This window comes from Phodopus roborovskii, unplaced genomic scaffold (assembly GCF_943737965.1).
Source record: "Phodopus roborovskii unplaced genomic scaffold, PHOROB, whole genome shotgun sequence".
Lineage (NCBI taxonomy): Eukaryota > Metazoa > Chordata > Mammalia > Rodentia > Cricetidae > Phodopus > Phodopus roborovskii.
In genome coordinates, this window is record NW_026126567.1 from 6,347,988 (window position 1) to 6,375,272 (window position 27,285).

General features: G+C 47.0%; 1 protein-coding gene across 1 annotated transcript in view; it reads left to right on the forward strand.

Annotated features, from left to right (window-relative positions):
• Positions 1 to 1,249: 1,249 nt before the first annotated feature.
• Kcnq3 (potassium voltage-gated channel subfamily Q member 3) overlaps positions 1,250 to 27,285 on the forward strand; it is a 264,585-nt gene continuing 238,549 nt past the window's right edge. The window contains exon 1 of the mRNA XM_051202571.1: positions 1,250 to 2,078. Within this exon, the coding sequence (XP_051058528.1) occupies positions 1,690 to 2,078 (389 nt within the window). The 5' untranslated portion in view covers positions 1,250 to 1,689. The remainder of the gene's footprint in view (positions 2,079 to 27,285) is intronic.

Consider the following 27,285-nt stretch of genomic DNA (forward strand, 5'->3'; position numbering starts at 1 on the left):
AACCTTGCTCACAGCTATATTGCCCTCTCTACCACACCCGATCGATATTCATGAGAGAGGATACGTGAAAGTAAGGAGTCATCCTCACCTAGGGCAGCAAGCCGGCTTCCCTAACATGCCTGTGGTGGGCGATGGGGAGCTTGCCGTCTGCCAATGGTGCCAGTGACTGACCAGATTTCTTCCTCTGCCACAAGCAGATCTCAGCCACGTTTCTCCTCTATTCGGCTGTCTAGAAGGCTCTTCTGGACATTGTCATGGTTATTCTCGCCTTACCACTTGCCTCTCGCCTTAAAATGTCACCTCTTCCGTGGGGTCTTCCAGGATCCGCTCCCCAAGTCACAGAATGGATGGCTTCTCTGATTCTTTCTATCCTAGAAATAACTCGTCTCACACTTGCTTTTCCTTTTTCCTTTCTCTCTGTCGCTCAAGTTTTATGAGCACAAGGGCCTCAAACCTTGCATGGAGAGCAGTACCCTGTCACAGGACAAATTCATCGCTGTGGGTTCATTGATTTCCCTGAAGGATCCTAATGGGATCAGAGGGCATGACTGGCTTCCCTTCTGTAGGAATTAGGAGCCAAGCAGAAATTAGGATAGTGATTCTGGTGTTACAGGCATCTCTCAACTCTCTGCCCACCTACACATACAAGGGGCTACCCAAAGACTACTGGAAGCAGTGACCCCCATGATCCTTGAACACGAATGAATATTGCCACCACGGAGCCAGTTGGGTGAGGCTTGGGCTTGTCTAACCCAGCAACTTAAGATTTTTACCTCCGAAGACAAGCAGAGGTGGAGGGTGGAGACTGAACATAAAGCTGCAGCCAGTTTCTGCCCACCTCCCTTTTATTTTCTCCTGTCGCCCAGGGGGAAACCCCAACGCCCACGGGGCTTGGGGAAGCTCCTGCGCCACTGACGCAGCATCCACGACCCGGCAGACGCAGCAGCAGCAGAGGCCTCAGCTTGGGCGATGCGGACCCCCAAGGTTAGCTTGGGTAGGGGGCGGCGGGGAGAGACTAGGCGCCGCCTGGGCCTCCCGCAACCAAGGGGCGGGAACGATGGAGCCCCACCCCTGCGAAGGAGGGAGGGAACCCGTGAGCGCTGCGGGTGGTGAGCGCTCCGCCCAAGCTCGCCTGCTTCTGCTGCTGCCGCCGCTGCAGCGGGGCTAGGGCTGAAGCGGCGGGCTGGGCGCGGGCGGGAGCCGGGAGGAGGGAGGAGGCGGCGGCGCGTGTGCCAGGCGGGCGGGCGGGCGGGCGGGAGGGCGGCTGGCACAGGGCTTGTAAATAAACTGCGATGCTGTCTCGGGCTCGCCGGCCCTGGTGCGGCCGCCGCCGTCGCCTCACGGGAGCTTCGGTGCCAGGCTCCCGCCGCCGCGCGCCCTAGCGCCACCGCGCCAGCCTCGCGCGCCCTCGCCGGGTTCCCCGCGGACCCCGGCTCCCCGCGCCCCTCGGGGTCCCGCGGCGGACCCGCTCGGGATGTGACCCCTTGACTCCCCACCCGACCTCCCCTGCCCCCCGGGAGGCCCGCCTTTGCCTGCTTTTGGGGGGGTGGGCGGGGAGGGGCGCGCGGATCATGGCATTGGAGTTCCCGGGTTTGCAGCCGCCGCCGCCGCCTCGTCCACGCACCCCAAGCGCCCCTTCTTCCCAGAGGAGCAGCGGAGGAGGCGAAGCGCCCGGTGGGGGCGAGGCAGATGGGGCTCAAGGCTCGCAGGGCAGCGGGGGCGGCCGGCGGAGGAGGAGGCGAAGGGGGCGGCGGAGGCGGCGGGGCAGCTAACCCCGCCGGAGGGGACGCGGCGGCGGCCGGCGACGAGGAGCGGAAAGTGGGGCTGGCGCCAGGAGACGTGGAGCAAGTCACCTTGGCGCTAGGGACCGGAGCCGACAAAGACGGGACCCTGCTGCTGGAGGGCGGTGGCCGCGAAGAGGGGCAGCGGAGGACCCCGCAGGGCATCGGGCTCCTGGCCAAGACCCCCCTGAGCCGCCCAGTCAAGAGGAACAACGCCAAGTACAGGCGCATCCAAACTTTGATCTACGACGCCCTGGAGAGACCGCGGGGCTGGGCGCTGCTCTACCACGCGCTCGTGTGAGTACCCGGCTGCTCGGGGCGCCCCTTGGCGGCCGTGCACCTTGGGGTTCGGGGCCGGGGCTGAAGCTGAGCAAGTGTCTGTGGTTTTGGCCACTCAGAAGCGCTCTGTGGCTTGGGTTGGAGGTGGGCGCGCGCGGGAGGGGAGGGGAAGGACACCAGTCTGGCTTTAGCCCACGGTTCGCTGCTGTGTGACTGAAAGCAGCTCGTTGGACACCAAGGGCTTAAATGAAGCAAACGTGGTTCCCGAGCTGACTTCGAGATTTGTACTGGCGAGTGCGCGCGGGTGCGCGTTTTATGGTACCTTCTGTGATGTTGACACGGAAGCTGATATAAATTAGGTGATTTTTTTTTCTTCTTCTTTTCTTCTGATTCTAATGAGTGTAGCAGTTGAGTAAGACAAAACCGTCCTCCCACAATTACCGTTTCTTCTTGCGGTGGCTAGCTTGCTTCTCTTGCGATCACCACTCAATTTAGATGATGTATCCCAGAGTTGAGGATGGTAGTGTGCACACTGCCCATAATGTGTGTGTGTGTGAGAGAGAGAGAGTGTGTGTGTGTGTGTACGCGAGTGTTACATGAGTGTGCTACCCTTCCTAAGAGCTCTCTATGCTGATGTCAAAAAAGGACTCGGTTTTGCTCTAACTGGGGGCTTGGACAGGCCAAAATGCTGGTCTTTGTGCTGTGTTAGGAAAATGAATAGAATAGGAGAGGGGCGGGATTTCCAACCTTAGTCTAAGGGGTTGGGTTTTAGCAGAGGCAGAGTGGGGTGAGGATTATCTAAGGCTGGAGCATCGCTATGGTTTCTGGTTTAACATCCCATAGTTTAGGTTCTGCTATCTCCGTAGCTTCAACAATTGCCCATCTAGCAGTTTGGCTGGACCACAGCAATGGGCACCTGAGAGTCCTGGTGGCAAGTTTGTCCCCAGGGACTCCCCTAGAAATAATCTCCATGCTAGCCAAGAGGTACATGCCAGCCCAGAAGGAAAATGGAACTCCAGCTGTACCAATTCGAGGCTGGAAAATGCAACCATATTTAAGGAGGAATGCAGGGTGCAAGCAGAGGGATCTCCCACCTGGGACTGGAATTCTGACTGTCAGAACACTTGGGATGTGACAAGGCACTTCTTGCTACCAGCTGCTTCCGAGCTCTGTTGTAAGAGCTATATGGTTGTCACGGTTTGGGGCAGGAAATTGGCTGTGACCTTGACCCTGGACCCTTCCTATTTTAGGCAGTTGGTTTCCCTCCAGTTGACCCTTGACTGACAAAGCTGGAATGTCTTCTGTTTGTTAAGTGCCTGTCTTTTAAGGTTGGAAGAGCTTTCCCTGATTTGGCCACCAGGTGGGGGGCGTCCACACAGGACATCAGATTTGTGCTGCAACAGGTTTCTTCCTGTTTAGGCAGTCCTGAAAACTCAGGGAGCAGCTGGAGGAAGAAGGATGGAGAACTTTGCTAGGGACTTGGATGCATTTGTGTTGTTCAAGCCTTTGACCCCTGTGTATTTGCTGGCGTTGGGAGGTGTCTGACACAAAGCTTAACCGTCCTTGTTCTTTCATGGCGGATTAAGATTAAACTGGCATCCCTCCCTTGGTCTCTAGCGTCTGTGTTCGGATTGAAGTGAACTAAATAATAGAATGCATGTAGTTTTAAAAGCCCAACAAACAACCCCATCTCCTGCATAAAGACGTGTTCTGTGTGGATTGGATGGCATTGGAACCTGGGGTTCTATTGAAGCTTGACATTACTTCTTTCCTCTCTTTCCTCTCCTACCTTTCAGAGCTGGTACTTGCAACCTTGGCTTTCCCAGCTAACGGAGAGAATAGCTAAAGCCCAACAATGTCATTTTGTTATAATGTGATTACTGTGGAATTGCTCATCTCTGAGAAACAGGTTTGTAAGTGCCAAGCCTATGGCCTCAGAGAGGACCCAGAAAAACTGAAGACCATAAGAAGTATCAGATATACACAAAATTTTGCTCAGTTGTCACATGACCACAATGACCTGATGGTCATAATTTACCTTTTATGGCTGAAAATTTGACTGCTACAACAGATAAAATCAGTTGTTGAGAATTGTGGGACTAATGTCTCCCAACCTCATACCTGGCTTTGTTGCTGAGCCCAGTTCTGACTCTTGGGGTGTTTTGCTGAAGCATCGCTGGTTGCTGATTGCTCATTGGGAACACAAGGCTGTTTGTAATGTGTTTTTCTAGCTCATGTAGGAAAGCCTAACAGGTTCCAATCAGAACCCAGAAGCCACAGTGTTAGGAAAATGTGAAGTGGGCTGGGATGGTTCTATTTGTGGCTTCTGATAAACGGGACACTTTATAGGAAAGCCCCTCTTGGGCTAGCTTTGAGCTCCTATTACTTAGACAAGCTTACTAAGTGGGTGCATTTTACATCCTTCCTCAAGCTCAGGAGGAACCAGGGCAAGGGAGCATAGCTGAGTCTTCATTGATGGTTCAGGATTTTGCAAGGGCTTACAATTCAGTCCTTAAAGTGTCCATTATCTTGTGCCGGCCTGTGGCTAATGGCAGGAGGGGACCAAGAAACTAAGTTGACCATGAGCGTATGGTCCAGTGTGCTCTCTTTCTTTTGTAAATTAAACGGGCCTGTGATGTGAACAATCTTTATCTCCTCTGTCCTAAAGATAAAATACAGGAAATGTGGGAATAAATCATCTCTCCCACCTTGCTTCCTATGTCTTAAAGACCCATCCCCTACTTTCCCCTAGCTGTTTACCTTCACCCTGGCAATGAATGGACTGGTTTCACCACCCCCAAGAATCTTTTCCCAGACTCCCCATTTGGCCGGGCAGAAGTTGTCCCTTACGTCTTCTCCAGCAATAGAATTTTGTGTGCTGCCTCGAGTTGATTCGCTTGCATGTCTGCCCTAAGAAGCTAAGAGGGTGGCATTCTCCATCCCCCAGGAGGCTGTAGAATCCATGGTAGGTACTAAGTAAGCATTTGCTGTGTGGATGCCTGGCAGAATTCTCTCAGGACTCTAGTTAATGAAGACCTTGCTGTAACAGCTTTACTCTTACAACAGCCACAGCCGTGAACAGCTGAAGTCAGCATCACGGGGTTTTAATGAGAGTAGTCCTTAGGACTGTTGGGCTTTGGCAGGGGTAGGCAAGGTAGGACTCATGATTGGCTTCAGGAGAAGCTGACTAGAGTCCTGCCCTTGGCTAACTCTGCTATTACAGAAGACATGCTGGGTTCCGAGTTGGCATACACAGCTTTGCAGAAACTAAGTAGGAATGACCTGGAAGCTGAAAGCTGAGCATGGTGGTACAGCCTCATTGAAGGCCGGTCTCCAAGCTCAAACTAGCGTTTGTGGATATAGCAAGCCACCATCGGGGGCTCTGTATTCAGTTGATTTTGTATAGCAGTCTCCTTTGAAGTCCTACATACTCGATACTGTCATTGTCCTGAGCCTGTTAGTAGAGAGATGCTGGCCTTATCTTGGCATTGGCACTGGCTTGGCACTCTGAAGGCAACCTGTTGCCCTAGCCAGATCTTTGCAGCCAGCTGGGTTATTGCCCCTTGCCACCTGTTAGCAAACCAAAAGAAACCTGGAGAACCAGCTGCTGCTGGACTTCTCAGGGAAGCTGGCTTCAGGCATCTGGCAGGCAAGGCTGGGTGCTTAGATCAGTGGACTCAGCCTGGTTGGTGTGCTGCAGAGTTCACCCTGGGCATGGGGTTGGTGAAAAACACCCCCACGTGTAATTATTGGCACTTGACAAATAGGCTCTCTTTTGCCCCCTCTGGATCGTGTTTAATCTGTTTCCCTTTCTGCACCTCTCCATAACACCGTCTCCTTTATGGCAATCTCTCTCTATTTTTGTATTTATTTTCTAACCCCCTCCCTTCCTCCTGGATCTTCTCTGGGGGTATTTTCAGGTTGCACGAGGGGGCTAGGTAAGCTGATGGGTATCAACAGCCCATCAGTAGTATCTTTTGTTGTGTTTTAATCACAGTGTTTCTCCCTTCCCTTCCCTCCTTCGCAACTCTTCCACGCACCCCTTTCTGCTCTCCTTCAAATTCATAGCCTCTCTTTCCGTCAGTTGTTATTGAATGCACATATGTATTTGTATATACGTATGTATTCCTAAATATAACCTGCCTGGTCTGTATAGTGTTACTTGTGTGTACATTTTCAGGACTGGCCATTCGGCACTGGATAACCAATCGGTGGGCTCCTCGCTGGGGAGGACTCTCTCTCTCCAGCTCCCAGCTTTTCTTGGTTGCCCATAGTTCTTTGTGTAGGGCTGAGGCCTTATGGGCTCTTTCCCATTTAGTTTGTCACATCTGTTGGTGTCCTTGTTCAGCAGACATTTGGGTCGTCATCTTGGTGAGACTGTGTGAGTATAGCATCTGATGTTACTAGGAGACACAATCTCAGGGCAAAGTCCTTAATCCTCTGGCTCTCACACTCTTTTTATGTCTTCTTCCACAAGGTTCCCTGAGCATTAGGTGTCAGAGTGTTTTATAGGTGCATCCATTCTGACTGGGCTCCTCAAGTCTGCATCTGGCCTGCTTGTGGTTTTCTGTAGCTGTCTCCCTGTTTTGCAAAGAGAAAGTATCTTTGATGAATGGTGAGGATTTATTGTGAGTATAAGAACAAAAGATTGTTGTTAGGGATTATGCTGGTTTAGTAATTCAGTGGTTGTAGATTCTACACCAATAACCACGATTTCACTAGCAATGGGTTAGGTAACCTGGGTTTCCAGTACCAGGCATGGTATTCCTCTTATTGAGTTCCTCTTATGGCCAATTAGAGGCATGTATGACATCCTGCACCCATAGGGTTATCATGCCATCCTGGTTGTTGATGTAGTTCATAGGCATCACATCTGCCTAGGACTGTTGTCTACCTCCCTCCTTTGGAAGCTTACTTGGAAAGTTAGTCCTTGGGGGGGGGGGGGATTCAGGTCAGTTCCAGCATAGGGGATCTGGGCCAGCCCTTAGCATCTTATCTTTAGGAAGTAGGAGGCAAGTGACACTCACAAGCATGTTGCCTCATTGTCTTACGTAATGGGCCCAAACCCAGTGGGGCTTGTGGTAGCAAGAAGGGTGACAAATGACTCTGAAGCTCTGAGAAACTACATGGTTGGATCCTGCTAGTGGAGGCCCTCAAGGACCAGAGCTGGAGTCACATAGGAGTCCTGTCCCCGGTGTAGCTAGGCCTGTGTCCACCATTATCATAGTTGTATGCAGTACGGGTAATGGGAGAAGACTGACTCAACCTCACTTTACAACACCCACCCACGCATGGGAAGCCATTGGCAATGCCAGACCTTCCCAGCTTTGACACACTTGTTAACCACCCAGGAAAGAGGGGACCTGAGGTGAGATCTCTGACCAGCTCCACCTAAACTGGAGTTATTTAGCTCGTGCATAATGACATACAATTTACTCTGTCCTCTTCTCTCATGTAATTCACCATGGCGACAGGTAAAGAGAACATACTGTTATTGAAAAACAATAACAATAAAAGATTAAAATATCTTAAAATAAAAAAAACACACTAGTACAAGAATATGAGCATATGCTAATGACAGGCATCTTCTTTAGTTGAGTCCATGAAGCCAAGCTGAGAATCTTTGGCCAAATGGATGGTTTTTCTTAGATTCCTGCATCCTCTGTATGGACTGTACCATCACTCTGAGCATCTGGCTTTGTGATGGAAAGCATGCAAAGCGTAAGATACAGCAACGTGATGTACTTGCTTGCTTGTTTCAAGGCTGTGTAACCCACGCCCTCCATACATGCCAGGTCTCGTGCCTGTTGGTGGATATGAGTTGCAGGATTTCCTCTTTGGAGATGGAGACACAAAACTCCATAGTTTGGACAGTTTATAAAGAAAAGAACATAATTCTCAGAATTCCAGAGCCTGGGGTTTCTAGACTCTCCCTCTCCAATGGTAATAGTTTCCTAGCCAGGTGAAGATTTGATCTCTGCTTCCAAGAGGGTGTCTTGAAGGCTGTGTCCACCATGGAGGAACACTATGCCATCCCTGGCAGAAGCTGGAAGGGTAAAGTTCCAAACATGTGAGGCCTGTTCTGTAAGGGTGTGAATCTTACTGACAAGGAGGGCGGAGGGCTGCTTTTATGACATCATCATATCTTAAGGTTCCCACCTCTTGATACCATCTCATCAGCTGTGAAACTTCAACACAAGACCTTCAGAGCATGGCATCATGAAGTTGTTGCCTTGTGGGATGGAACTTCTCATTTGCTCACAGAAAGACTTGAAGGTTTTGTAATGTTTCCTTTAAAGAACAAATAGCCTGATGACCCAAGAACAGGGTTGATTCTAGATGCAGTTTATGTACAATGAATAATTCCTTATGCACTGAATTCACTATGCCTAGTCTCTGGCATTGGCTTCTTCCTGCTCCAGACCTCAGGACTAGTGTCCCCTTTCTTTCCCTTCTGTCTTCTTCTCCTTTATCAAAAGGCAGATTGAACACAGCCACACTTTAACATTCTTAACGTGGATATTAGTAACAGCTTATCATCACTTATTTTTGTAGTTTGTGACATCACATCCTGGGCCACACCCCCATCTGCTCAGTATCAGTGTAACCTGCTCATTGATTGAGTCACTGTGACATTAAGAGCAGGTACCTCCTCAAGATGCCCCAGATCTGTTTTTCTAGAGCCAGAGTTACACCACAGGAACTGGCAAGCCAAGGGCTTCTTTGTCAACTTGTCACTGGAGGGGGGTTAAGTTCATTTCTTTATGTTGTCTTCTTGGACATCTGGGGTGAAATCCTATGCAGGGAGAGACTTAGGATCCTGAGCTCTGTCTTAATGAGAAATCACTTAGGTCCGATTATGCATCTCCACCCCTTTTCCTTAAACCCCAGCTCCCATTCTGCACTTAATTCCATCCTACATGGGTCAGGGACAGACACTTTTCCTCTCGATGATGCCAGATAAATTAGCTACCTAAACAAGCAAACACAGCAGAGCTGACTTCACTCAATGATGGAGTGTAGGAAGTAACAAAATGAACATTTTCCTCTCCAAGTTGCTCTGGGTCAGTGTTTTACCTCAGCCACAGAGGGGGACACACCAGAATACAGGCTTACCTCCTGTGGGCACACTTGGACGGTTCTTACTAAAGCCTCTTTCCTCTGGCTGCTCAGCTGCCTTGTGAGCAAACTCCAATCCCTCCCCAACTCAGGCCTGTGTGGTGAGGTCTTCCACTTGCTCTGACTGTTCTTTCTAGAGGAAGCTGGGCCGTTGCTCGGGGCCATGCTTTCTTCTTGGTTCTTGGGCTGTTTTATGAATGGATGAGTAAGGCAGCTGCAGGCTGAGTGACTGGACATGTCCATGGCTCCAGGTAACCTCGTGTTGAAGAGAACCTCTCTTCCTGTTGGTAGCATGGGACTGCCACCCTGTTTCTCTCCTCCCCCTCTAGTCCAGGACTCTACGAGAGTCCTGTTAAATAGTCTGTGGTCCCTATGAGTCTCCCTGTTGGGACATTCAAAACTACTATAGTCATGACAACTTGGGTCATACTCAAGTCATCTGCGGGTCGGTACTGACATCTGTCCCCTTCAAGGAGTCCTGACTTATTGGCATTAGGGAAAGCACCTAACATTTCTGAGGTGGTTTCTTTGCCCTGAGTACACACCCTGGATGCTTTTCTTAAAGTGTGTCTAGGAACCAAGAGGACTGGGCTAGCCATCAGAAAACTCAAATTCTCAGCTCGAGTCTCCTAATGATATACACTCTCATCTGCACCATGTCTCATTTGTTTTCTATTTATAGCCTCAGTTTCCACTTTTGGAAAATAGACCAAGTGTCTTCTGAGTTCTCCATTGTTGATGGGATTGAAGAAGGCCATGGTGATAGCTTCTGGTGCATGATGATGTGGGTACTGGGTTCCCTCCCCAGAAGTACCTGGAGGAAATCTTAGGGTTGGTGATTACTTGAGTCCATTTGTCCTCTCTTTTGTGAATTCCTTTTAGGTGTTTTCTTTGCAATTACTCTCTTCCCTGAAATTATGACATGACAGGCACTCTGTGTCCATCTTTACGAATAGTGTCTCTGGGCTTGAGAGATAAAAAGAGACTTTGCTTCCCTTCCTACACACTTCAAGCATCACCCTTTGCTTCCCAGAGCTCATAGTGTCCCCGGGGGAAGGGTAAGATTAGTAAGTAAATCCAAGGACACTTGAAGAAAGGAGTATGAGGGTTTGAATATGAAGTCTCCCCAGTAGGACCAAGCACTGAAGGAAGGCGTGGTCCCTAGCTGGTGGTGCTATTTTGGGAGATGCTGAAAGCTTTAAGATGGGGTTCTACAGGAGGAAGTAGGTCACCAAGGATGGGGTTTTAACTATTGTCTTCCAGTCTCCTCTTGTCTCTCTCTTCTTCCTGACTTGACAACAGGTCCTCAGTCTTGGTATCATGATGCTTGTTTTGTCTCAACTCTAGCCCAAAGTCCCAGATAACAGTGGGCCCAAACCTCTGAAATCACAAGTCAAAAAACAAGCTTTCCTTTTTTTTTTTTTTTTTTTTTAATTGTTTTGGGGATTTGTCACATTGCTCAGAGTCTGACAAATACAATGGATGAAACAAGAGGAAGGGTGAAATCAGGTAGGAAGGCAAGGCTAAAGGTGTACACTGTGGAGTGCATCACTGGGCGTGCTGAGGTTCAGTCTCTGGCTAACTTGTGGAGGGTGTGTGCATCAGCCCAGGATGACCTTTGAACTCTTGTCCACCTTAGAGGTGAGGTAGGGGTTTGTGAAGCCCCTTGCTCAGAAATTCTCAGCAGATGTTCACGATGTTTGTTGCAGACACTGTGTCTGGCAGGTGCTACAAGGGGCATGGTGGGCTGCCCTGTGATTGGTTTGTAAAGGAAGATCATTGTCTCCTGACTCCTCCTCCACAGACGGTGGATTTCTCAGTGGTTCTTGAGTAAAGGAAGTTGGAGGCCCAGGGCCATGATTATTCTGTGGTGATTTTCCCCTTCATTAATTTTTCACTTAGTATCGTTGTTCAGGGGGAAAATGGGTCTGAATTAAAATGTGTGGGTTTGCTGCCAGGTGTCTTCCGGTAGCCAAAGCTCTTCCCAAAGGCCATGGTAAGTTCTCCTCAAAAGCACTGTGGAGCCTAGCCCCAGCCTGCCTTCTCTGGGGTAAGGAACTGTCCCCTTGCTGGCTCTGTGATGTTCATGCATGGCTACTTCTCATTAGATGAACCAGGAGAGATGTTTGAGCGGGCTGTGGTTCTGAGTGGCTTTGTGATACTTTCAGAGACGGAAATAGCTTACTAATTTAGAACATGAAACACATTAGTTGTTAGTGTTCAGGCATCTGTACAGGTCTGCCCTTGGGGTCCTGACAGGACACGCCCTCAGCTGCAGCCATTGAGAGCATCACCTGTGCACATTCACCACGTTCCCTTTAAAAGGGCCCGCCCGCCTCCATCCTTCTCTCTCTCTTTGCTTGTCCCTCTGTCTCTGTCTCTCTCTGTTTTCTGCATGCACAGTGGTGAACAGAGATTCTCAAACAAGGTGGAAGTTGAGGAACAACACTTGGTATTGTCCTCTGGCTCTCTCTCTCTCTCTCTCTCTCTCTCTCTCTCTCTCTCTCTCTCTCTCTCTCACACACACACACACACACACACTGTGGCATGTGTATGTGCACATTCTCACATACGCTTCTTGAAATACACACGGATTTTCCCTTGGGTTAAACAGAAAAGAAAATAAGTTTTGCAGAATACTTGTCTTTTTGCTTTGGTTGCCAGGACTGTGGATCAGTTTTGACTCAGATTTTACTTCTCGGCTCCTATGTGTCGGTGGACCACTCTTCCCCTCCAGGTGCTTTTTAAAGGCTTACTCTTTTCCCTTTGTATTAACCATTGTGTTTTATGTATTTCCCCACATACCTTAGTCCTCTGCAGGAACAGGCTGTTCTGTATGAACATGGAACCTGGCACATAATAGGAGCTCAGTTAATACTGAATAGTATCTTCTAAATTACAGCTATTTCACACAGTGAAAACCTGACGAAGCCTTAAGGTTATGCTTTGTGTCTTCTCGGGATACTAAAATTGTGTGATCTGAGCTAGGCACACCTTTTCATACATGATGTATGTGTAGGCATGGGTGGGTAGATATGGAGGAGGTAGAAAAGAGGGAACTTCCATAGGCCATAATAGCCTCCCCCACCCCACCCCCTGCCTTTAAAAAATGGATCTGCTCTACCCTGGTTGCTAGGTAAACCTTTTAAAACACTGACATTTAATCCCTGTAACAGTATTATCGGACATTTCAGAATGGCCCTTGTTTTATCAAGGAGGACAGTAAGGGCCAGAAAAGAAAAATTGTCTGTCTTTCTCAGGTTGTGGCCTCAGACATTTGGAATGCAGGGACAGCCCTGGGTTTGTACCAGGCTTTTTGTTTTGGGCCACCACTCAGCTCAGCTCTCAAGTTATGGCATGAGACTTGTTATTAGTTTTGAATGCGTGGCCTACCTTAGGACTATTTCTGGCTAGTTCTTTTTAACTTAAATTGATCTGTTTCTTCCTATGTACCTTTTGGCTCGGGTCTTTTTTCTTTCTTACTCTGTTTCTTGTGTCTGTCTGGCTAGCACTGCTGGGCTTCTGGCCCCAGGTGACTCCCTCATTGTGTCCTCCTCCTCCTTCTCTTGCTCCTTCCCCAAGCTTAGATTTCTCCTTCTATTCATTCTCTCCGCCTGCCAGGCCCGACTATCTTTTTCTCTGCTTAGCCACTGGCCAGTCAGCTCTTTATTAGACCAAAACAATCAGGTGCCTTAGGCAGGCAAGGTGCAACACATCTTTACATAATTAGACAAATGCAGCCCCAACAAAAGTAACACGCCTTTATACAGTTAAAGTGATATCCCACAGCAAAAACAAATGCAACATGTCTTTGCCCAGTTAAAATAATATTCCACCACAGGGGTTAGAGGTTCTGCGTTCCCGTCCTGGCTCCACTCCCAGATCCTGTCCCCTCTCACTCACTGCCTACTGACTTTGCATGTTGTCCTACAGTCGAAACATAATGCCAGCCATAGATGTCACCGTTTAAACCTGCGATCTAGCGGTTCTCAGTATATCTCCAAGGTCAATGCTAGTTAAGTTAAGACTAGCATTGTGCTATTAGAGTCAACCATCAGGGTTTTCTACTTTGCTGATTGGCAAATGAGTAGTGGTGGAGGTTAATGGGGAACAGACACTGTAAAGAGAATTAGAAGACAAGACACTAGTAGGGGAAGTATTTACAAAGCACGTATCTAATCGTTGAAGTCTCAAATAAGCCAGAATCGGTTAGATTCAACAATAAGAGACAAATTTGGTTAGGAGGAATATTTGAAAAGCATATCTGATGAGGACTTAAATGTGCAAAAAAACAACAAACAGAAGCCCTTTAAAAGTCGGCAATAAGGAACAGACAAAACACATAAAACAGACAAAACATATAAACCAGACACCTTACAACAGATAATACACAAGCAACCGGCATGCATATGTGTAACGAGTACGGGTTTTTCCGCCCGCCGCCTGGTCTTGTCCCGCCACCAAGCCAGCCCCAAATAACACACTGAGACTCTGTATTTGATACAATACTGTTGGCCCGGTTACTTGTTTCTTATTGGCTAGCTCTGTCTTTAATTATTAACCCATTTCTGTTGATCTATGTATTTTTACATGGCCTTCTCTTACCGGGGAGGCGGCTGGCGTCCAGCTCTCTCCAGACTCTCCATCTCGACTCCTCCTTCCTACTTCCTATTTCCTCCTTGTCTCCTAGTCCCTCCTATCTTCCTTTCCTATTGGCCAACAGTGCTTTATTATTAACCAGTATGAGAAACATATATACAGAATGACATCTCCCATCATCTCCTCCTTTCTGTCTAAATAAAAAGAAGGGTTTTAACCTTAATATAGCAAAATATATCACATAACAGTTATCAAGTAAGAATCACAGTTAACAATATTTAGTCCATTAACATTTAGCAAGATTTGAAGAAAATATTTCATCATCTATTTTATCTTTGTGTGTCTAAAGTCTAAGTAACTTATCTTTAATCCTAACTAATGAAAATTATAACCATAACTACCTGTCTTCAACTCCTTCAAAGACCACAGAAGGATAATATATAAGCTCTAGAAATGACAGAGACAACTCACTGCCTGGTCACCCGAAGTTCTTTTGTAATCTTCCATCTTCAGCCCATAGGCCATAGTGTGTCTGGTAGACTCTTCAGCAAAGCAGGAAACTTTAAACTGTCTTCTTGGCAGTTTGTCAGTCACTTTTTTCTGTGTCCTGCAGACTGTCTGGCAGACTCTTCCATGAAGCAGAACTCTGTAGCAATGTCCATCTTGAATCAGCAGTCACTTTTCTGTGGGTCCTGCATATCCAGTTTATATAGCACAAAGTCAAACAGTCCAGACAAGAGCAGTATCTTGTCCAAATGGCCAGTCTTGCCATATTGAAAGCAAACTCCATAACGCATTTCTTCAGTGTCCATCTTCCTTTCTGGTGCAGGTGGTATTACCAAGAGCAATTGTGCCTCACTGTCAAGAAAAACCCTAAAACATTTTAAATGCCATATTCTGTAGGTCTTTGAAAGGTTTGAAGAATGCTTATCTATCTCAAATACATCTCTGCATATCTAGAAAACCTAACTCACCTAGCTATAAGTTTTGACTATTATAGGTAACTATCTAAAATCTGTACTAAATTATACATTACATTTCTAAATGAGCTATATAAACACAATACATAAACAAGAAGAGAAATATACATATCACAACATTGACCTTAAATTGTATCAATAAATGAAAATCCATTCTAAAACAAACTATGCATATCTATACCATAATTTCCTTTTTACCTTTAAAAAGAACTGGCTATGATCATTAACCATTTATAACCAAGTCCATTTAAATGAAAACAAACATTTATAAACAATATTTGGGAATTTGGGCATCATTCTGAATTTTGTAATTGTCCTGTGGGAGATTGTCTTTCACTGTGACTGGGAATGTTCGAACCACCTGTGACGTGGGGGCCTTCGAGAGGCCCCCCAAGGAATTTCCCGATGGTAAAGGGTTGAACTCCAGCAGGAGCAACAACAGTGTCCAACATATTTTCGGGAAAGTGCACGGTGCTGTCAGGAGCAACAGTGTCTCATGTCAATGGAGTACTAATATTAAAACATTTAAATGCCATGTTCTGCATGTCTATGAAGTGATTGAAGATTAAGCATCTATATCTGACTAATCTCATAGATACAGGAAATGTGAGTGAAGATAATCTGTAATACTCGGGAACTTAGCTAAAAAGACTGATTAAAACTTCCCTGAGTAAAGCAGGAACAAATACTTAAACAATATAACTATTACATATACCTATATGTAAATCCCTAAAATAGAGGTAGAGTATAAGTGTCAAGACAAGAGGTAAAACTATAAAGGGCAGCAAGATAAATATCCCAAATTGTATCAATATACAAAATGTCTTGAATACAAGAAAAGTATACATACATAGAATATGGTAAAAAATAATGTGCATAAAACATTGTAAGTGGAAAGATTTAACACAATATAACAAAATATGAACTTAATTTTACATAGCTTACCACATAAGAATACACAACAATGTAAGCTGTAAAATACTATCTCATTCTTACTCAAATTCTCAAGAAAATAGGCTAATCTACCTATATCCCATCTAAACCATACCTTTCCCAACCATTCCCTATTCCTGTCTAAAAGATAAACCCGAGTGTAAGCATCACCCAATCCCAAATAACTAAAACCAACCCAAAGACGATGACTATTATCCCAAAATTCCAAGGGTAGGGAAAGGGGGCGTCGTCATATTAAGATTACTTCCTGCTGAAATGGGACGATGATTGCTCCAATGGATCCTGTAGGAAGAAAATTTTTAGCAACCAAATTTCTCAACAGAACTGGCTGTGACATATGTAGCTAGTCACTGTGTGGCAGACAATTCTTGACTGTAGTTCTATTTGAAACTCTGGCCAGGGTGTAATAAAAAGGTGCACCATTACAGCTAGCTAGTCATGAGTTGTCTCGAGCAAAACAGTCTCAAACTGGTTTTAGGGTGATGTTTGTAGTTTAGATGCATCAGGTTGAGTCAAGTGGAAACGATGATGTGGGGCCCCATCTTCTTTCCGGAGAGTTCAAAGACTGTTGTTAGGAATTGTTATTTTTCCTTGTGGAAAAGTTACACATCAATATTAAAGTAAAATTTTTAAGTTTTAAGGTATGCATTAGGGGAAGACAACAATAAGCATTAAAAGTATGTGAGAAAATTAGGATTTCAGAGAGAAAATTGCATATAAGATATGAGTCCCCAGATTTTGTGTTCTTCTGCCTTACACCAATTGGCTTCTTGATTTAAGGCAGAAACCATGAATTTAATCTTAACAACATGCTTGAATTTAGACAAGGAAAGCCAAATCCAACTCCAAAGCCAGCACTGGTTTACAAAAATTGGGACTTCAGGAATACTAGATAGTAGAGAGAAATAGATTTATATATAGAAATAGTTTATTACAATTAAATATATTTTTTACCATATATCAGATTACAATGTAGAGACAACACAATGGCATACAATAACCAAATAATACCCAGAGACTCTGTATTTGATACAATATTGTTGGCCCGGTTACTTGTTTCTTATCGACTAGCTCTGTCTTTAATTATTAACCCACTTCTGTTGATCTATGTATTTTTACATGGCCTTCTCTTACCGGGGAGGCGGCTGGCGTCCAGCTCTCTCCAGACTCTCCATCTTGACTCCTCCTTCCTACTTCCTCTTTCCTCCTTGTCTCCTAGTCCCTCCTATCTTCCTTTCCTATTGGCCAACAGTGCTTTATTATTAACCAGTATGAGAAACATATACAGAATGACATCTCCCATCACATATAGAAACAATGCCCAACATGCATTCATTGGGGGATTGTAAGTTAAAGCAACAGTGAGGAGTTAGGATGTGTGGCTAAGGGCCACAATGACAAATACAAGTGTTGACACAAAGATGTGGAACAATGGGAATACTAAGTTCTTGCTGGTGGGAATGAAAACTGATAGATGCCATGAAAGAGAGTTCCCTCCTGAGCTGAAGGTAGGCTCACCACAGTAGTTACTCCCCTTCTTGTTTCCTCATGCGAAATTTTATATCCAAACCAGATCCTTCCTGAAAACTTTTATGGAAGTTTTATTCATGATAAATATTATTCATAATTAGTTAGCACCATGAACTCTCATACAGAGATGGAAATAAATGAGCTGTGAAGCCACTTATGAACCTTGGGTGCATTGCATGTTGTTAAGTGACAAATGCTAGTCTGCAAGGGTGATATGCCGTGTGATTTCAATCATATGACACTTTTGATAAACCATAGCTAAGGATATGATAAAAGACTCTTCTTTGCTAGAAGGTAGAGGGGAAGGGGCAATGTTGAATGAATGAAGTACAGATGATACTTCTGGTGGTGACATGAGTATATACACACACACACACACATATACACATACATACATATATACATATATAAATCTGCAATGTTAGGTATGTGAATTCCTGCATTTGTCTAAGTCCATAGAGTAGTAGTTAAGTGAAATATAGGAATAGTGGATCTGATGTCATTGTCACACTCTTGGAGAAAGAGTTTCCAGAAAATCCAGAGGAGTCTAGAATATCTGTGTTGTAATGGAATAGTGCTGAAAGTATGCATAACATGCATATAAACTTGTTTTAAGTTTAGTGTTAGTACCGGTGGGTGTGTATAAATATTTTAAGTATATGTGTACACATGGGCTCGATACATTTCCTTGTGTTTTGAGAAAGCCTGACTGATCAAACCCTTGAAGTCTAATACCATTGTGCAAGAGAAGGCAATGTATTCTGGAAGAAATGCCTGGTTGTAAGACATATACATGACATGTGCAAGACTGGCTTGAGGCATCCTGCATTGCCAGAGAGTAAGAAAGTGCTCTTAGAAAATACCACATTGTTGGTAACATGCCAGAGGTACTCTGTAGCCAAGTGAAAGAGAACTCCTATGATCAACAGCCCAAACAGTTTGAGAAGTGAAAGGGGGTGGTGTTGGAGTCTAACCGCAGGATAAAATAAATATGTATGAATCCATACTAACAGGAGAGCGTGTGACCACAGAATAAAAATCAATGTCCACAGGTGTAGGCTGTCATTAACAAGTGATCAAATGGATGGACTGGATGGGGGGAGGAGAAGCTGGCCCCCTCAGAGTAATTCTTTCTGTTTCTATGGATCCGTTGTCCCCAGGAGAAGTGCAATGCAGATGGTATGTGGTGCCTTCCTCCCAAAGAGCAGATGTAGAAAGGAGTGTATTAAAAAACGGAGTGAAGCCAGGCATACCTTTAATCCCAATACTTAGGAGGCAGAGGCAGGCAGATCTCCGAGAGTTTAATTTTAGTCTTGCCTGCAAAGTGAGTTCCAGGGAAGCCAGGGTTGTTACACAGAGAAACCCTGTCTCAAAAACAAACAAACAAAATAGGAAACAAAAACAAGGACAAACAAAATGAAGAGAATAGGCTTCGTCCCCAGTAACATGGTCCAGCATATCCTCACCTGTGGCCAGTTACGTTACATCATGTGGAGTTACCCTTGACATGATGCAGCAAAAATGGCAGTGTGCTCAGAGTTTTCTGCTCAAAGCCCACTACCCCAGTTTATCTTCTGGGAGAGGGTAAAGAAACAAAAACAAAAAACAAACATAAAAACCAAAGACACACAGAGCCATGATCCACCCATGCTCACAAAACTGTCATGGTTCACTAAACAAGGAAGGATGGAGACAGTCACAGAGAGCCAAGAGCTGCCTCCAGGAAGGGAACAATTTAATGATAGGTGATGTTCTGGATGGGATATGGGGAGAAAGGGGAGGTAATAGAGAAAAACATGGTCATTTGAGTAAAATATGAATGTCAGTCAATAACTATGCATTAATATTAGTATCCACCAATTATAACTTTATGGTTTGCTAATAAAAGATGTCAGTAATGAGGGTAGCTGTATATAGGTTATATATGTTCTCTATGTTACGTGATTATAATACAGGCCTCTTCCTTTAGGCCAGACCCTACATCTGGAAGCTGGCCATGTCTGCCCATAACATCTCTACTGTGGCCTATGGCGACCCCTATGGTCTTAAGTTGTACCTGGTCCCTCCATGCTCTTGGTCTTACACATTTGTCTTGACTAAATCACATGGTGTAAAGCTTCCCACCGATGCTACAAGGTTATAAGAGAGTAAGATCTTTCCTTCGTTCTGGGCTTGGTCTGAGGACCCCTCAAGGGAACTACTTAGACGATTTCCCTGAAGGCTATTCTCTGAAGATGGTCTCCTCTGGCCTCTTCTTGTGATCTCTCTTCACGGTAACTGTCTCTCCTATCACTGTCTTTCTTATTCTTATTGAAGCTCCTCTCTGGGCCTTAAAGGTTTGGTTCATGTGGAGGGTGAAGAATCGGGACAATGGCATTTGTGGGAGACTGGAAGTTGACCATGTGAGGGAGTTTTAAAGTTTTTTTTTTTTTTTTTTAATGACTTCAAGAAAGTCTAAATTGTGTTTTGAAGTATAAACAATTTGGCCTGGGGGAAAATTCCCGCAGCCATCATTTTAAAAGTTAGAGGAGTAGGATGGAGATAGCTCAGTTGGCAAAGTGAGAATCTGAGTGTAATCCCCAGTGAACAAATGCTGGCCTGGGCTAGGGAGCTAGCTCATCGGATAAAGTTCTTGCTTTGCAAACAGGAGGACCAGAGTTCTGATCCTGAGATCCTATGTAGAAGCTAGGTAGTTGTGGCAGACTACATATCATCCCATACTGTGGGATGCAGGGTCATGGGATGCCCAGAATTAAGTGGATCAGACAGAGTAGCCGTAAATCTGAGCTCTGAGTTTAGTGGGAGACCCTTCCTCAATGTATAAGTTAAAGCAATGATTGAAGAAGACACAGGCTATCAACCTTGGGTCACACATGCATACATGAGAAATTACACTTCTACGCACGTGTGAATGTACACGTGAACATACATACATACATACATACACTCCCACACACTTGAACATGCATGTACACACATACACACACTACCTGAATACTAATATGGGCGTTCTATTGCTGTGAAGAGACGCCATGACCAAGAACACTGTTATAAAAGACTGCATTTAACTGGGGGCTTCCATACAGTTTCAGAAGTTTAGTTCATGATGGATTATGGTGGGGAGCAGAGCAGCAAGCAGAGGGAGAGGGCCTGGCATGGGTCTTTGAAACTTCAAAGCCCACCGTCAGCGACGTACCTCCTCCAGGAAGGCCATGCTTAGTCCAACAAGGCCACCACGCCTCCTAATGCTTTTCACAGTATCACTCCCTGGTGACCAAGCACTCAAATGTGTGTGCCTATTGCGACCTTTCTTGTTTGAATCACCACAGCACCCTTATACATATACAGGAAAAAAACAAAAACACAACGCTGGGCATGGTAGTATATATTTGCACTGGGGAGGCAAACATCAAGAGACTCCCTGGGGCTTGCTGGTCAATTTGGGGTGTTTCAGGCCACTGTGAGAACTTGCTTCAAAATAAGGTGGACAGGTCCTAAGGAACTTCCAAAGTTGTATTACATACATACACATGAACCTACACACTCAAGAACATAGCATGCATGTGTGCGTGCATACATATGCACATACATACACACACACACACACACACACACACACACAGAGAGAGAGAGAGAGAGAGAGAGAGAGAGAGAGAGAGAGAGAGAGAGAGAGAGAGAGAAAGTTGAAGGAAATGGATATGTGACACAGACCATAGGCAGGAACACATATGTGTGCATGGTGTGCATGTTTAAACACACCTCAATCCCCAGGCCCCTGTGTTTGGAACATTGATTAGTGTCACTGCATGAAGCACATCAAGCTGGGGAACTCGCTGCTTCCATTTGCAAAAGGGAGAAGAGCATACAGATGTGTTGCCACTGTTACTGGCGCATGGGCAGGACTCACCCCCCCCCCGGGTGCAGAACTGGATGCTTCAGGAGCCAGTGTCTTTTTGTTTGGTGGTGGGGGGGGTAGGGAGGGAGATGGGGACAGCAGACAGACAGAGGGAGGCAGCAGACAGACAGACAGACAGACAGACAGAAGGCTTGTGTCCAGCTGTGAGACCATAGGTGAGTTATTTCAGATCTCTGAAACAACAATTTTAGTTCCATTGCACGACGGGGAGATTAGTGTGATCCAAATGCAGTGGTGCAGTGGAAATGACACCAGTTAATGAAAGGAAAGTGTGTGTCACACTCGCCCCTGCCTGAAGGACCAGGGTTCAACGAGCCTGCACCAGTACGGACACACACTGCGTCCTCTGACATGGGAACGTCTATTAAAACACACTCCTTATGTGGAGTTTGATTTCGCCAGACCGCCATGGAAATCTGCAGACAGAAACATGGGGAGGCTGAGTGGTTTGTCTGGGAACACGACGACGGCAGGCTGCGGAGCTGGGAGAGAGCCTTGATGGACCCAAGGACAGATGCCACCCTTGTCCTCCTCTGGTCCTTCATAAACACACCAGCCGTATCCCTGTTCCTTCGCAGGGTCTCAGGACCCAGGCAGTCTGGCCGCGAGGTTCCTGCTAAACAAACACAGTGGACTACTCCTATTGGCTTTGCGCCACCCTACACAAGTTCTAAGCAACACCCCAAACTCTAAGCACAGTTGCTGGAAGCCTGAGTGTGGCTGGCCTCTGTAAGTGCCTTACATGTGGGCTCGGGAGCCAGCCTGGCAGCTGGAGAGGGAGCTGCTGTTAACCTTGAGAGCTAGATGTGTTCCAAGGTTAGCAGAGAATACTGAAGGATTCTACTTCGGGTCTAATTGAACTCACACTGGAAAGAACAGTACTGCTGCCGCACTAAGGATGAGTTGGAAAGAGCCAGGGCACCGAGGAGAAGAGGGAGGCTGTGGGGCTGTGAGCCTGGAACAGTAGAAGGCACTACCTAAAGCCGGTGGGCACACCACAGCCCAGCCAGCTGTCCAACCGGACTCTTCCTGTCTCTGGGATCTGAACTGCCCCGATGTCCCCGTCACACACATGGGGATCCACAACAGCTTCAGAAGTCAGTGCCTCCTTTTTCTAGTCCCTCCTCAAGCCTGCCAGCTTCCCCCAACCACAATAGTGAAGGCTACTGTCAATTCTCACTTGCCTGTTTACTGCCATCTTCAGGCAAAGATGTCAACCCGCTTGAACACTTAACACACTTCCACACACTCGAGACTGGCCAGATGCTGCTAGCCGAAAGGGTGACCTTGGAGACTTTGTGGAGAAATGACGTACCGGAGAACATTGCCCCCACCTCAGGCTGAAAAGGGGCCCCTCACCCTTCCCAACAGTTGTTACATGATTTTCTGTTGGGAACCGTACTTTACTACGTGTCGGGCCCGGATCACTTCCTGGATCACTGAAGAGATGGGCCCTGTTTTCAATCAGCCTTCAGGTTGCCTTCCTCTGCCCCCAGAGATGGCCACATTTGGAGCCATGGGAGGAGAAAATGCTCACAAAGGTCTTTTCATCCCATAGGGATCTGGAGAGGTGAGAGAAAGAGGTGATGTCAAGGACAGAAGCAGATGGTTCGGGGATGAGCGGGAACGTCCATGACTGCAGACGCAGGGGGGCCACTGTGGTTGCAGAAGAGGGAGGAAAAGGCTCAGAGAGGCCAACTTCTACCCAGACAGAACCGCTCAGCCGGAACAGCGGACCCTAAAGCTGGTGCTTACCCCCAGCCCGGCTCTGCTCTGTCTGCAGCCTGTAGGCGCCCTCGGGGCGGGGCCTGACATTTGTGTTCAAGATGACTCCCACCCCGCTGACAGGGAAGCCAGGCTGCATGGTGGGAGTGATTCAGGAAGAAGGAGGACTGGAGGGAAAGAGCCCTGTTGAAAGCATTTGCAAGCGGATGAAAACGCGAGGCCACCAGCCCATGCCAGCAGACTGGGAAGTTTGGGGGATATTTTTAGACCATGAAATCCAAATGGCACAGAACGTGGGCTGGGGAGATAGAAATGCAAAGAATAGCTTGCTAGCTGTGACCAGAGGCTGGCTTTCATGCGCTGTCTTCCTGGCTGCAAAATGCAGACTCTCGGAGTGTGCACATAGATCTCTTCCCCTTCCCTCCCCTCCTCCCTCTGCCCCTTCCTTTCTTTTCCCTTCCCTCCCTCCCTTCCTTTTCCATTTCCTCATCCCTCCTCCCTCCTTAGTCTTCCCTTTCCTCTTCCTCTCCCTACCCCCCCTCCCCTGCGCCTCCTCCTAAATTTTTCCCCTTCACACTACACTACAACTCCTTGGTTTGGGAAATGCCTAGAGACCTGTATGAGGTTGGATGTAGAACCCTCCTGACACTTTGGAGACTGCTAACACAAGCCCAGCCCAAAAAGCTAAACCTTCTCAGGGAGATTGCTGGTTCATGGACCCCAAAGGAGGCCAATCGCAGGGTGGAGTGACAGGCAGGCATGGCCTCACCTGGAAATCAGGGATTCCCAGAATCAAGGCTGGAGAAGGGCATGGGTGTGGGCTGATGGCCCTTCATCTCCCTGTAGGCTCCCCGTATGGTGGGATCCATGGCCACCTGCAGCATCTGACTCTCTCCCGCATCCCTTGTGAGAGACACACCTTACCTCTTTGCTTCTCAGGTTGGAGACCCACTGGCTTAACTGGGGTAGGGTGCCAGCTCCAAGAGCACCTCTCCACAGCTGTGTCCCTAAGGTGGGGTCACAGGGAGGCACGCCAGGTGCTGCAGAGCAGTTCCCAGCAGTTCTCAGGCACAGGGTGGGAGGCTGTCATTCACAGACATGAGCTGGCACCGAGCATGGCTGTCACAACCACTCCACCTGTTTTAGCTTCTCTCTTCTCCTAGTCAGCCTGGGAGCATGCGGGAACCTGGCAGGTGCAGAGATGTAAAGCTGGGCGGTGCTTGGCGGACAGGTACTAGGGACAGTGTGGACTTGTTCCAGCCCCCACCCCCAGCACGCTTTCCTTCCCAACTTGCCACGTAAACCAAACAAAAACATGTAATATTTATCAGAGGAACATGTACCTGTCATCCAAGTCCCAATATACAGGCACATTTAAAGTAAAAATCCACACCCCTTTCTCCTGGGCCCATCCTGACTCCTTCCCTCAAGTGTGCGTGCCTGCATGTGTGTATCTGTGTTCGTGCGTGCGTGAGTATGTGTGTGTGCATGTGTGTGTGTGCATGTGTGTGTATCTGTGTGCGCGTGGGTGCCTGCATGCGTGCGTGCGTGTGTGTGTGTGTGTGTACAGCAGAGTTAACTTTAGGTAATGCTCTTCAGGGTGCTGTCCACCTTGTATTATTTTTTAAGACAGGTGTTTTCATTTTCATTGGCTTGAAGCTCATTGAGTAGGCCAGCAGGCCGCAGAGATTCATTCCCTCAACGGTAAGCCTGTGTTGTTATTGTGGTGCCTGCCTTTGCCTACCTGGGTTTTGGTGACTACACGCAGATCCCCATGGTTGTCAACAAGTGCTTTTACCCCCTGAGCCATCCTCATGGGCATCTTTTTCTTTTTTAACCTCGCTGGTTATTCTGTGTGCTCTCTTGGTTCTCCATATTAAAGTTACCTAAAGTTACAAGAGGGTTTGAACTCCTTTTTACATGTGTTGCTTATGAGATCTTCAGCTCGCCCTGTGATATACAGTTTCGGGTCCTCAGTTGAGCACGGGGAGAATTCTGAGGCATTCTGAGGTCTACAGTGAAGGCCAGGCACCTGGACATGAGCTTGGTCACAGCCCAGCGGCGTGTGACTCTTCATCTCCCTGTGTGCTCCGAGGGCCTGATGCACGTTTTTGAACGTTGCCATAGGAAAGGGCTAATAGGACCCTCTCTCTGAGGAGTTATAGAACTGGATGGTTGGCCTAGAGGCATTTCCTTCAGTGATGTAGCTATTGGTAAAGGTGCCCAAAGTCCTGCACGAGAATGGAGGGGGCCTATGCTGGAAGAGGAAGGGGATTGGTAGGCATAGGAGGAATGTATGGGTCTGATAACAGTACATTATGTACACATATGAAAGTGTCATGTCGAAACTCAGCGTTATACACAGTTCATGCTAAGGAAGTATTAAAACACAAAAGGACCAGTAAAGTATTTACCAACTTAAAAAAAAATACAATTGTTGACTAAGATGAAACAGAAACCACTCCAGTCAAAATGGAAGTATTGGATGTTTACTGTGACTTCTGTGTTTTGATTTCCTAGGGTAGTGTGCAACCTGCCCCCTACCCCTGGCATACGGAGCTCACGTGGCTTTAAACTCATGGCCCATTACGTCTCCTTTGCAGCCTTCTGTTTATGAGCTTTCGTTCTGCAACTGGTATACAACAAACCGTTGGGAGTTTTATCTTCGTGACGTCAGGGTAATTTATGGGCTTTCAGACAGAGAACTCCTGTATTGTTGATACTGCACACACATTGCTTCCCTTGCAAAATAGCTTTTGGCGGTACAGTAAATCCTCTGGAAATTACCCAGAGTTAACTATGGCTTGCTTAAGCGGCAGTCGTTATGTGTTCCCTGGGAATTTCTGCTGACACAGGGGCTCAGCCTGGTGACTTTGCCTGGCTTTAACCGTACCCCCTGCTTTCCATTTTAAAGAATGAAGAACCCAGACTCAGAGAGGAGAGAGGGACCTACCTGAGAACACACAGCTCGCTAGTGGCAAAAAAAAAAAAAAAAAAAAAAAAAAAAAAAGGCCCTTCAGCATCTCTGTGCTATTTCCAGGCAGAGTACTTCCTGTCACATGAACGTATGCCACCATATTATTTGCCAACTAGTTTTGCATAGTGCTCCCAGAATTAGTGGTCCCTTGGACACTAATCTTGTTGGCTGCAGATAAAAGATTGTTTTGCCAGGGGGATGGGTGTGCAGAAGGGGGCTGCAGAACCAACTCTAGAACCCAGAGGACTAAACACAATGCTTGAAGGTCACTGCCTGAATTTATGACTTTCGAAGGTTACGAGTCACCTTGGGTGCCTCTTCCAACTCTCGTCCTGGAGGAACCTCAGTGTTTGATAGATACAGCGATGAAACATGGCTGACCTCCAAATGCCCCTGCCCATTCGGATCTCAGCTCTTTGTTCAGCACGGCATAAGGTCCTGGGCTCACCAGCTCCATTGGCTGGAAGTCTGGCTGGAAGTGTTTCAGAATTTCAGAAAACCTGCTGAGTTCTGTCCTGGAAACCAAGCTGTGGATTTAGTGGGTTTGGGTTTCGAGGCCTGGTCCTGTAGTTTCTAAGAGCCTGGGTCTCTTCATCTGTCCAGGGGTGATCCTCAGGACTGAATGTGATTCTGGGTGGAAGATGCCTAGCTCTCAGCAAGAGTGCCATGTATTTACTGATGTTGGCAAGGATGATTTCACAAGCTTCTTCCCTGTCCACCTTGCAGGGTACCACTTTCTCTTGAGTCTTGGTTCATTAGTTGGAATAAAAAGACTGGCTCTGTTACATCCAATGGGAACTCCCATCAGAAGTGGGAGGTCTGACCCAGGTTGTAACACAAAAACATAGGCCCTGATTACCATAGCTTCTGTACAGAGCATAGAAACAGGTTAACGCCAGAGCCAGTGGTGGAAACTGCATGGGCAGGGCTGGGGGAAGCAGGCGGACCGAATAAGAGGTGCATGGGCTGAACCAAGTACCAGGACACTGGCGTGCCCAGCCACTTGTCCCATGTCCCTTGACTGTCCCTGTGGCCCCTCAGAGAAGGAGGCTGAAACCTGCTGGCATCCCCATTTTATTAACACGGGGGTACCAAGGTCAGCCAGCCTCTTTGGGTTTGAAGTCGAGCTCCACCACTTACATGAGGGGACAGTTTGTGTAGCATCCTGGGGTTTTCCACGATTCCAGAGATAGGATCTAATGGGAGGGTAGCACACATTCCCTCTCAGCTTGAGATAAGGATTGAGTTAGTTGAATTTATAAATCTCAGCTGTGAAAACAGTAAAGCAAGTATGGGAAAACACACAGGTGTGTGGAGGAGAGTCTTAAAGGGTTACTGATGTCATCAGGTTCATGGCAGGGACAGGACTGTAAACCTGAACCCAAGAGGTTTGACTGCAGCCATGTGTATCCATGGTGCCCAGCC